The sequence below is a fragment of the Engraulis encrasicolus genome, chromosome 13 (assembly GCF_034702125.1).
Source record: "Engraulis encrasicolus isolate BLACKSEA-1 chromosome 13, IST_EnEncr_1.0, whole genome shotgun sequence".
Taxonomy (NCBI): domain Eukaryota; kingdom Metazoa; phylum Chordata; class Actinopteri; order Clupeiformes; family Engraulidae; genus Engraulis; species Engraulis encrasicolus.
Genome location: NC_085869.1, coordinates 28,311,496 through 28,324,301, shown reverse-complemented (window position 1 = coordinate 28,324,301; position 12,806 = coordinate 28,311,496). Strand labels below are relative to the sequence as shown.

At 46.9% G+C, this 12,806-nt stretch overlaps 1 protein-coding gene across 1 annotated transcript in view; it reads right to left on the bottom strand.

Moving 5' to 3' along the window:
• clybl (citrate lyase beta like) overlaps nt 1–12,131 on the bottom strand; it is a 134,117-nt gene extending 121,986 nt beyond the window's left edge. Inside the window, exon 1 of the mRNA XM_063214550.1 lies at nt 12,051–12,131. Within this exon, the coding sequence (XP_063070620.1) occupies nt 12,051–12,094 (44 nt within the window). The 5' untranslated portion in view covers nt 12,095–12,131. The remainder of the gene's footprint in view (nt 1–12,050) is intronic.
• Between the last annotated feature and the right edge of the window lie 675 nt (nt 12,132–12,806).

Here is a 12,806-nt window from a genome sequence, read left to right as displayed (position 1 = left end):
AGCCACGCTTCACCCTGCCATGCATACGGGCACACGCCCACACACTTGCCCATCGTCACTACTATGCATACACACTTACACATCACGCTATGCCCTGGTTGTCCACATGCACCTCACCTATTACAGACAAATACACCACACTACACTCTGCTATGAACACCACACAAACTAACACTCCACTCTACCACACACACACACACACACACACACACACACACACACACACACACACACACACACACACACACACACACACACACACACACACACACACACACACACACACACACACACACACACACACACACGTTTGCCTACCTATGCCCCACCACTACCAACCTCACCGCCATGGTACATTATTCCACCAACACACCACACACTATGCTGGCACCATCATAATAAGTCACCACAACTAAACATATTGGCAAGTCGTTTTTAACAGGAGAGTAATAAACAAAGGGGAATGGATGGTGAAGATAATTACACTGATTCCTTTGCCATCTGAACACAGAAAACAACACCTTCCTCTTTAGTTCAGTTCAAAAAACTTTATTTGTCCAATCAAAGGGGAATATAGAGCAACAGTCTTTAAGAATAATTATAATCTCCGTTTAAAAAAATGTTATCATCATCAGTAAAAAACAAATATTTTGTGCAGCTCTGTAACAGTCATGAGTTCAGAAGGAAGTGCAATAGTTTAGAAGAAGACTTTTCAGAATACTGACTGAACTGAAAATAAGGATCCCGTGATCAGATGGCACATGTTAGAAATAGGAAGTGTTTTGAATTTTGTTTTATATGTCATTTTTTTTGCTGGGCCAAGACAGAGTCGAGATCGGTTCGTTAAGAGACAGATCTCGTTCTCTGAAAAGCACTCCGCTTTTCCTCTCCCTTTGGCCAAAGTATAAATCTCCGCTTGTCTGTGTCTGTTTATTGGTAATTGTACATATTTGTCTAATTTTCCTGACACAGTCCTAGTCTTCATCAATCAACCAACAATAAATACCATAAATAAAAACTAAAAAAATAGAAATACTATAAATAGGAAGATGGTAAGACATACTGTACATCCAAAACACACATTCAGCGAAACATCACATCCTGCTCTGTTACTTCAACCACTGTTGGTAAAAAAGGTGAACTTTTCCCCAATCCCACTTCCCACTCCTGGTAATGCCAATCTCTCAAATACGATGCCAGCCCATCCCCCATCCTCCTACTTGGGCAAGAGCCATTTGAGGGCAACGGCTGAGCCACTTCAGCTTTAGGGTCAGTCATCAAAATGAGATTAAAGGTGTGTGTGTGTGTGCGTGCGTGCCTGCCTGCGTGCGTGCGTGCCTGCCTGCCTGCGTGCGTGTGCCTGCATGGCTGCGTGCCTGCATGCGTGCCTGTGTGCGTGCCTGCGTGCGCGCCTGCATGCGTTCATGTGTGGGGCACGGTGGACTTAGAATGCCAGAACAATCCATCCTTCAGACATGGCACTAGAAGAAAAGCGAAAGACAAGGAAGGTCTTTGTTGGCTTTTTTTTTTCGTATAATATACAACCAGGCTAGGCTAACTAACACTTTGATTAGCGCTCTCCTTAACCGCATCCGATGACTAAGGCCCTTTCCTCCCACGCACTTGTTTTTCTTTTACTGCCGCGCCGCTGACCTCTTCCCGTCTTCCTGTAAATAAGGTGACGTGTTTTTAATGGTACCCTGGCAAAAAAAGAGGAGAAGGCTAACGAAAAAAAAAGTAAAATAAAATGAAGTTAAAAAAATAAAGAGCCCCAGTCATGGGAAAGCAGCATTCCCGAGTTCCATGGCTTCTTCCCCCGGTAACCAGCCAACCCCTCCTTTTACTTTTTCATTAGTGTACGTCAGGCAAGAGAGAGAGAGCGAGAGCGAGAGAGAGAGAGAGAGAGACAGAGACAGAGACAGAGAGAGAGACAGAGACAGAGACAGAGAGAGAGACAGAGAGAGAGAGAGACAGGGACAGAGACAGACAGGCAAGACTGAAGAGGGGAAAAAGAGAAAGTGAAAAGGAAAATCGAGAGACACACAGGGAAAAGAAAGAGGGTGAGAAAGAAAGTGTGAGAGAGATGGGGTGATGAGGAAAAGTGTGAGAAACAGGGACAGAGAGAGTGAAAGAAAGACATGCAAGGAATAGAAAGCACAGATAGCAACAGAGTGCAACCAAGAGACATAGACACAGAGAGAGACCAAGAGAGAGGGATACTGTAGCTCCAGATGGACGGAGAGAGAGAGAGAGAGAGAGAGAAAGAAAGAAAGAAAGAAAGCAAGAAAGCAAGAAAGAAAGCAAGAAAGAAAGAAAGAAAGAAAGAAAGACGGATTAAAATGTCCAAATTCAAGAACAATACTAAGGTAAACCTTGCCACGTCAAAACAAAGATTTGAAAGGGCCCCAATGTTTGTGTGGCAGCAGGTCATTCAAGCTTACTGTAGAGAGGGGGAAAAACAGAGGGCTTGTGACAGATACTTCCCAGTTTTTTGGAGGACGATATGAGAGGATGAGGGGAAAAAGGAGGAGGGCATGAGAGGAGGAAGATGAGGAGAGGAGGAGTAAAGGGGGTAAAAAATAAAAAAAAGTAGCCATCATAAAGCTGGGCATAGGAAACAGGATAAGGCGTCTGAGCCAAAGCTATAAAAATGAAAGAAAAAAAAAACTGAAAAAAGGAGAGGGAGAGGGAAAAAAAGAGAAGGGCTCTGTGGGAACTTGAAAGCGTAGACAAGTGAAGTCAAGGGGGCTGCCATCTGGAAACAATAAACAAACAAACAAGGAATGGGGGGTAGTGGTAGTAGAAGGTGTGTCTGTGTGTGTGTGTGTGTGTGTGTGTGTGTGTGTGTGTGTGTGTGTGTGTGTGTGTGTGTGTGTGTGTGTGTGTGTGTGTGTGTGTGTGTGTGTGTGTGTGTGTGTGTGTTTGTGTTTGTGTGTGTGTGGTGTGTGTGGTGTGTGTGTGTGGTTGGCGGGGGGTGGGGGGGTTGTTGGTGGGCACACAACACAAACACGATGTTAGGCTGATCGGCCCAGCCACCCACCCTTGGCACAGGCCCCAAGACACACACACACACACACGACACACAATCACAAAACACACACACAAGCTTACATACCGTATAGACATGCAGACATTTACACATAAATGTGCATGCATGCACAAACACACGCATACACTTACATACACAGACATGTATACACTTACATACCCAAACACATACAGTACAACACTACAACATGCATCATTAGTGAAGAGTCATGGGTTTGCATAGACACCTGTCCTTTGGGGGGAGGGGTCTTTGGGAACCTAGTTGAGCAAACACAGGGGCCAAGCAAGCAAGCAGGCAAGGGGCCCGAGCAGCACCATTTCCCTCAGGACTCCTCCGCTCCGCTCCGCTCCTCTCCTCTCCTCCCTGCTACTCTCCGCTCCAGCGCTGCCGGGGTTGCTGTGTGTGGTTGCCTCCAAGCCTACTGCTAATGAGGTATGAGTGCTACCGGGGGAGGAAGGAGGGAGAAGAGGGGAGGAGAGAAGTTGGGGTGTTGGGGGTGGAAGAGGAGGAGGAGGAGGAGGGCAGTGTGGGGTTGCTGCTAAACGGCAACGTGACGAAGGGGGCCCCCATAACACACCCCATTAAAGGGGCTAAGTAAACAGCCCTGGCTGGCTGGCTGGCTGGCTGACTAGGCTGGGTAGGTAGGCTGGCTGGTAGGCTCCTTCATTTCCCCAACGCCCTCGCTCTGATTTCGTGGGCACCCTTTCATTACGGCCCACTCTGGCTCAACCGCCGTCACAGGAAGTGATGCCACGAAAGGGTGGCGCAGATTAGTGTGTGTTGGGGGGGGGTGGAGGGCGACTCGGAGGAAGTTGAGGCTGGTTGGTTATAGGCCCTGGATGAAAAGAAGGGAGTGCGCACACACAAACACACACAGGCAAAGCCTGGCCCGTGGAAGAGATAGAGGAGGAACGGAGGGATGGAAGGACGTACTAATAGATCGGGGGGGGGGCACTTTTTGGGTGGAGGAGGGCAAGGCAAGGGGAGGGCATAGCTGGGGGTGGATTACTGAGGAGTGAGAGGGGTGAGCAGCCTGACAGACAGACAAGAGGGCTGTGTGTTTTTGACCTTGACTCGCCAAGGAGTGAGGCGACCTGCCCTGCGTTGTTTTGGTATAATAGTGCACCCCCCTTTTAAAACCTTTAACTGCCACCAACAAAGGCATTCCTGGACCGCCATTTAAAACACATCTACCAGCGTACGCAGAAAAGCCCGGGTACGCGACTGGAAGTACACATTTCCAGGCTACAATAATTCATAATATCATATGTGCATTCAATACAGTCAGAATTAAACCTTAGCTTTGTCGTATCAGTGGAGCATTGAAGAAACAACACTGGGGGTTGTGAATCAAGCAACAAAAAAAATCAGCTGAATACGAAGTCTAATCAATTTTTTTGTGAAACGGGGTATCAAAGCTTGCATATCTGGGGTCTTATAAAAGAGTGAAATGGAATATCAAAGCGGGGCTCTAACAGCTTTCGCATAAGCAAGCAGGGCCGGGCCACATATCTGCTTTGAATTTTGGCTGTTTACTCGACTCTGTGGGGGAGAAGAGCCTCGAACCAATATGAAAATTACCAAAGCATTTATAGACACAGCTACCACTGTTGGACCCAAAAAAACAAGAGGGGGGGAAAAAGCATAAACTACTCTGTAATACTCGCGAGCGCATGTTGCGTGCCCACTCGTAAACACAGAAACCCTCTTCTCCCAATCCAACGCGCGCTGAAAAGCCCTGGCTGGCTCGTTACAATTTGGCACCAATCTGTGTAGGCCAGTGCCACCTACTGGCGACCTTGGGCACATGCAGGGGATATCCCATTGAGATGCTGTGCATCACGACCTCACCCAGGCTTCCAGGGCTAATGACCAGCCCTTGCCACTGTGGTGGGACTGCAGGAATCTAGCAGACAGATCGACAGGGGGACGAGCACACCATCCTCAAGGCGATAATAATCCATTAACATATGCAATGCCCTCGGCAATCAACTACCATTTACTGGTAATGGTTCTGTTTATTGCTTTATTTCAGCAATAATTTGCATTTTATTTTACATGCATTTTAATCCAATATATCTCGGGCTGTTTTCTGTGGGGTTCTTGTTCCAAATCTGACAGTCTGCGATATGAACTCCTAGGCCTAATTCCCAAACAAGATACTATACCGCCTTCCTGTACTGGAGCAGAATTGTTTTCATCTGAAATAATAAGCTGCGTTTGTGTCTACATCACGGAAAGAAATAAAATAAATGCAGTCCTCGGCCGTCTTGGCCGGTGTAATTTGAAATAACACAATGAACATATTTCCTATTTTTGAGCCCACAAGTTCAAATTTCTAATCAAATAAAATGCTTCAAGAAACACAAAATAGCACATCTTAATCAACACAGAATTATTTTATGAATAAAGTATCAATAATGATCATTGGTAATTTAAATAATTTGATTTCAATGACATTTGAATTTAACAAAAATAAAAATAAATGATTTAAGCAAATGTTATTTGGACCACTAATACTATACACTAAAAAGAACTAGAAAGACTAACAATGAGTTAACAGTAAAGACAATAAAATGAACACACATACCTAAACTACAGACAGGCAGATGGAGTAACAGTATCTGACATCTGAGACACAAAGTTTCCAAAACATAATGTCTGACCTTACATGTTGAGCACACAGCACACTACCACAGCAAAACTCAAGATTCCAGCCAGGCTGCAGGCTAAAAGTCTGGACTAGAGAGAACCCCTGACGGCCCAGCAGACACCATTGCCAACACTGCCACCATGGGGCAGAATGCAGAACTGCTACTCTCACCAGTCACTCAAGTCACACATGCAGACTCCAACTTAAGCAAATAAATAAGCAAACAAATCCCATCTACTCCACATCAGTGTGGCCTAAGGGTGGAATAAACTCATCACTCAGGTGGAAAAAGTAGCGATGGCAAGAGAGGGGGCGTCCTGCTGTATTGGCTAGCTCAGCAGTGCAATGCATTAGGCTGATGTATAGAGGACGGGGAGTGCTGTGTGCGTACACGATGGCCTGGCAAGGGCTGTCTCTCTCTCTCTCTCTACTCTCTTCACTCTCTCTCTCTCTCTCTCTCTCTCTCTCTCTCTCTGTCTCTCTCCCCCCTCACTCTGTCACCATCTCGCCTCTGTCTCTCTAGTACTCTTTCTGTCCTCTCCCTCTCTCCCTCTCTCCCTCTCTCTCCAGACGTGTGCCTGGCCCAGATGCCTTGTGGGAGTCCTGTCAGGAGTGTGAGTAAGTAAGCATGGCATAGGCCGAAACTGCTAATAACATCCAGCCCACACACTGACTGCCTGACTGCCTGCCTGCCTGCCTGTCCACCCGCCTGCCTGCCAGCCTCGGAGTGAACTTGTAGCCTTGCACATGAAACATACACACACACGGACATGGACACGCGCACACACACACGCACAGACACTCACACACATACAGTAGTATGCAGAAATACACACACATACACGCACGGCGCACGCACGCACGCAACTTTTCAATTTTCTCAGCAGAGGTAGACAGTAAAGGATTCTTCGACTAAGGCCATAAGAAAGGTAAAAGCCTATGGGAGGTCACTGACTGTGTGCTTATATTGAAGCAAAAAAAAACTGTGGTTACAAGCAAATGTGGCAGCATATTCACTTCACAGATATTGGATCGATTTATTTTATTTAAGACTGATGTTCCAAGCATCTTTTCTCTTTTTTTTTGACAAAATACAAGCGGTTACATTGAATTATTCACCTCTGCTGCCAGGAATTCTTTTTTCTCCCCTACACTCGTTCTCCTTCTTCGTCTTCCAAATCTGTTTTTAGGATAATATTTTAAATAACCTCCAACATGAAGAAATCTCAAACTCCCCGTTTGGGGGCTCGGGATTTCTTGTTATGTGTAAAAACACGGGGCCCTATTCCCCCGTCCTGTTCATTTAATCCCCTGCATCTCTCGCTCAAATCTCGAAAAACCACACGTCCGCCCCACACACACACACTTCTCTCCCTCCATCCAGCCCTCCATTCTTCTCCTTCTCCCTTCCCCCCTTTCCCTTCTTTCTTGCTTTCTCTCTCCTTCTCCTTCTCTCCTTAGACTACCAAGGCGCTGGCTGGCTGGCTGGCAGGCAGGGAGGCTGGTTAGGGAAGGTGAGACAGGGAGGGCAGGCAAGACAATGCAAGGTTGGTCAGGTGGGTCGCTGGCGGTTTGGCTGCTTTAATGGCAGGCAGGCAGGCAGGCAGGCAGGCAGGCAGGCAGGCAGGCATGAAAGCAAGGCAAGACAAGGAAAGGCAAGACTGGGCGGTCAGCCGACTGGATGTCCGGCTGGCTGAATGGCAGGCATAGAGGCAAGTTGCAAAAGGCAGGGCAAGGCAGGGCAAGGCAAGGCAAGGCAAGGCAAGGCAAGGCAAGGCAAGGCAAGGCAAGGCAAGGCAAGGCAAGGCAAGACTGGACGGTCGGCCGACTGGAGGTCCGGCTATAGCTGGCTGGCTGGCTGCAGAACAGGATTCCTTTGTTGCATTGTTCACACATTCCTCAAAGGCCCCGGGTGTTTGTACAGATGCGATCCCCCCAATGCTACACATGCTGTCCTGAGGAACACCGCTCCACTCCCCACTCCCCACTCCCCACTCCGCTTACTGCTTCCCTGGGCCAGCACCGTTCCGCTGATCAAAGTCTTTAATGAGCCACAGTTCAGCCACTTGTGTGTGTTTTTTTTGTTTTCTGTTTTTTTGTGTGATGGGGGGGTGGGGGGTTCTCTCTCACTCTTTTTTTATGGGAGGCTTTGTAGGGTTGTTCATGTGTGCATGTACTATCATGTGCATGCGTGAGTGAGTATGTGTGTGTGCACGTGTGCATACGGGTATGTGTGTGTTAATATGTGTATGGCTGTGTGTGCTTGTGTTTTCATATCTCTGTGTTTCTGAGCGTGTGAGTGTGTGTGTGTGTGTGTGGGGGGGGGGGGGGGGGGGGGGGGGGCGTTCAGGATCAGAAATCCCCCCCTCCCCCATCTCTTGCTCTATTGATTCTTCTCAGCTACCTCTGGGACAAGTGCTGCCCTCATCTCTCTCTCTCTCTCTCTCTCTCTCTCTCTCTCTCTCTCTCTGTCTCTCTCTCTCTCTCTCTCTCTCTCTCTCTCTCTCTCTCTCTCTCTCTCTCTCTCTCTCTCTCCTAGTTTACACAGCTGCCCACAATACCAGTGCTCTGTTTTGGCCCAGCAACATGTGTTAACTCAATGCCCTGTAACAAATTTCAAAGGCCCAGCTAAGAAAAGGGTCAACAACAGGTAATAGACCGATTTATTGATGCGCTGGGTGGATGGCGAAACGAGAAGTCAAAAAAAGAAGAGAGGCGCGGGAGGGGGGGGGGGGGGGGACAAGCGGAAAACTTCTTGGACCACTGACTCTGCCTTTCAAGGATGCTGCTGTTTCAATAATACATGCCAAGCCCCGGCCAGGCCTCATGCACATTTCATTGGAAACAAGTCCAAGATTTAGGATGGGCCTTTGATCGTCCCTCAAATAGCTTTCTGTACAACAACATACAAAAAAGGCAAATGAACTACAAGACCACGTTCTCTTTCTCCCAAAGAAAACAACCCAACTTGTATCAATCTGGCAGTAGCATTTAGCATGTGGTGGCAAAGGAGCTTAGGACAGGTTGTGTGTGTGTGTGTGTGTGTGTGTGTGTGTGTGTGTGTGTGTGTGTGTGTGTGTGTGTGTGTGTGTGTGTGTGTGTGTGTGTGTGTGTGTGTGTGTGTGTGTGTGTGTCATGTGTATATTTTATTGGCTAACTGGATTAAGGCCACACACACAAGCGCGCGCACGCACACAGACACACACACACACCTCACTGCCAGCCACCCGCGCCAATCAACGTGGAAATGAGTTGTCAACACATCCCTGTTTGCTCAGCGGCCATTTATTTTTCTATGGCAAGCCCCGACAGCCTCCACACTGCCACCAGCCCCCCCAGATGAATAGAGCGCTTCGCTTTGAACATTTTTAAAAAGATCCTTTTCTATCTCCTCCTCCTCCTCCTCCTCCTCCTCCTCCTCCCCAAAACCCAACGAGCCCCCTCCTTCCCAACAGTGCTCTATGGTCTGGGTCTGCCTCTGCCTCTTTCTCTGTCGCCGTCTCCCTTCCTCCCTGTCCGGTTGTCATGATGTCTTTTGGCAAACAGAAATGGTCCCGAAAAAGGGACAGAATTCATCGAGAATTGGAAGCTGAAACCGGAAGGAATAAATGTGTTTCACCAAAACTTCAATAAAGATACAATAAATGTAGGGCCTGCATGCATCAAGTCCAGTAATGTGTTAATTATTATTGTGTATAATTAGTAGTTGAAATACATAAGGAGTAGAAGTGTATTGTATCTTAAATAAAAATATGTTTTTGACTACTGCAAACCTAAATGTGCAAACACACGCCTTTCACCTCTGAGGCTCTGCAAGGAAATTTGTGGAAAAAAAAACAAACAAAAAAAAAACAACGGGACTATCTAATAACTATAATCGCTCCATAACTAGGCTAGTCTGGGCATGGGCCTACGGGCGGTTGGCGGAAATAGATCACAGATTTATGTGTGGTACCATGTATTTCCACACACAAAAAAAACAAGAAAATACAGGAAGAAAGCCCCAGCCTTTTTGTTTGCCCCACGGGCCTTCATGTAGCTCATTGCCCTTAATTGAAAACGTTATAGTGGTGGCATTAGCCTGGAGATTTTATAACCTGTGTTGTAAAGCCCTGGCAGGCCCCGGCAGAGAGAGGGGAAACTGCCCATTAACTTATGAGGTCCAGGCCTTGGCTGGGTAATTGACATCCCCTGAGCTACTTTCAGCACTTGTCGGCATGATGGCAGCACTCAATGTTTTTTTCTTTTTCCCTCCCGGACCCAGCTACACCGTAGTAGACCATGCAGGCAGGGGCATCTCTTGCTGGACGGCGGGGGTGTTTGTGACATTCCACAGCCTGTGTTGCTGCTGCCAAACATGTGGCTTCTGGGCAACTCCGTAAAACAAACACACATTTGCTCGCTTCCTCACATACGGTACGTACACTCACGCATGCCACGCACGCAAGGGGGGGAAAATTTGTACTGATCTTGTCTAAAATTGTCTTGTGGGAAATGTAGTGACAACGCTTAACACAATTCATAATTGTCCAGATAACGTGCTATAACATGCTATAATGTGGACAAATTTAATTAAGCACGCAACAGACAGACAGACACACACCCACACACATCAACAGAGCCTTCTGGCAGTGTACTTGAATAAACACAGCACCAAAATTGTCACTGGGACACCTCACGCCTACACACACACACACACACACACACACACACACACACACACACACACACACAGTGCAGCAGCTATGACGGGCCGTGCCGTGACAGTCACTTCACACTACAGATGACGACAGGCCATCAGAGCAGTCATGCAGCCAGTGCCTCTGGATGTTCCTCTGCCCTGAAATGAGACCCACCTGGCACCCACCCTGGCCCTGATGGCTGGCCAATATGGACGCATTACTGGCACCCCTAAAACCACGCCGCCATCGCCATTGACATTTAAACCGTTTGAAGTCCCTCATCAAGCCCCCCAAAGATGAATTAAGTGCAGATGTGTGCAGCAGCCCCACAGTAAAAGCAAATACAGTATGGTGGCTGTGATTTGACCTCCAGCTCACTTCCGAGGGACCTCGATCGCACTCTGTCCACTCACTGCAACGGCTGTTTGAAAGATGTCAGGGAAATTAATATGACATTATGACAATGTTCAGCAGCTATTTATAGCCATGTCTCAATGAAGGGCCCGGAAATACAGTGTAGGCCTAACTTACATAGATTTTGTTTACATTCTTCTTACTGGGTACACATATTGTCAGACAAGCCCAAACAGCCCCCAAGCATATTATTTGTTTGAAACACTTTTGGGTGGATTGACACCAATTTAGATGGAATGTAGGTTGAAAGGTCAAGATCAGACTGGAATAACATTGCACTGTATGGACGGAAGGGAAGTTATCATCATTGTTATTATTATTGTTGTTGTTGTTGTTATGCCATTATTGCCATTATTATTATCATTATAAGGGTTTTGGTCATTATGAATACCAAAATGCAACAAACATATAATACAAGCATTAAGCAAAGCCTATTACTGATTTGATATGGTAATCCTAAAATTAATTTTAAAGATGCAAATCCTATTAGGCCTACTTGCCCCTTTACTTTTACACACCTGCCTACCTTTTCTGACGCCACTAACATCCTACTGACAACACATCACGGAGAAAACAAAGCCAAATACAAAAAAAGGATGAAGGCTAGTATTTCACGACATAATGTAGGTGAAATGCAAAATAATAGGCCTAGTGCATAGAGAACAGATTCAGCTACATGAAAATAATACATCAGGTTTAGCCATTTTCTGGCAGTGAGGTCAGGTAGGGACAGGCAGCGCGACTCTACTCCACTGACCTAGAACTAGGCTACTCACACCAACCCTCACTAACATCTCTGCGCAGTCAGTCCAGCATGGTTTCAGCCTACATGTAACTTTGTAGCAATGTAGGCTACTCCTCCAACACGCACGGTTTGCAGGGACAACGCGTCACTTGGTGTTTAATGTTTGTGTGTGTGTAATGAGTGTGTATGCTATAGCACTAGTAGTTTTAGGAATGCATTTAGCGTATGTAATCACGTGACAGTGCATTCGCTTGGCATTACAGCAGCAGCCGAGGAAAGCGGCATGGGCAAAGAAGTGACACTCACACTAACTGTCCCAATGTTCAATGTCAGTCCAAATACTACAGCTGTGTGTTAGCAATAGCTAACAACAACAACATAGCCAACAGCCCCAAGAGTCATTAGAGGAACTAGTCGTATCGTCACTACAAAACGGCGACAATTTCGTGTGCCAGTGGACAGAGAACAGCGCTCCGCTGAGCAGTGTGAGTGAAATGTTCAACTTACTGCAGAACTGATTTCCTGAGAGTTCGGGTTATGCAGTGCGCCATGTTTCGACGATTCACAGACTCTGAAAAGGCATTGGTCGATAACCTTGGCGCTCTGCTCTTTCGGACACTTCCTATTGGCTCAAAACACAAAGAGGCGTAACCTTACTCTTGTGGGGGTTAATTTAAAGGCACACAGTAGTTATTGTATCTTTCAAAAAAGATACATTTTAGATAGGCCTATCTTTTTTCTTTTGCGATATGCAATATACAATATACAATATAGACCTATTCACTCACTTGAAATATATAGGTAGGTTATGTATAGGTTACCTGTATGTAGGCTACATAGGCTATTTTGTTTCATTGAAAATAAAGGGCTGCATTTTCCAAATGATACACTATCATCTCTCTCTCTCTCTCTCTCTCTCTCTCTCTCTCTCTCTCTCTCTCTCTCTCTCTCTCTCTCTCTCTCTCTCTCTCTCACACACACACACACACACACACACACACACACACACACACACACACACACACACACACACACACACACACACACACAACACAAGGCTACAAGCGTAATGAATGGACTCTGCGTTCACGATGATCTTCCTTGTCACTCCGGCGAGCTGCCCTGCCTCTGCAGATACAGTAGACAGGACGGGAGAGACCAGCGAGCGGTGGAGAGGCACCGTCCGCGACAGCCAGAGCCCAGCACGGCACACCAGGGTGCAGCCGCACAGCAGTGGCGAATTACCACTGCCACCATCAGCCA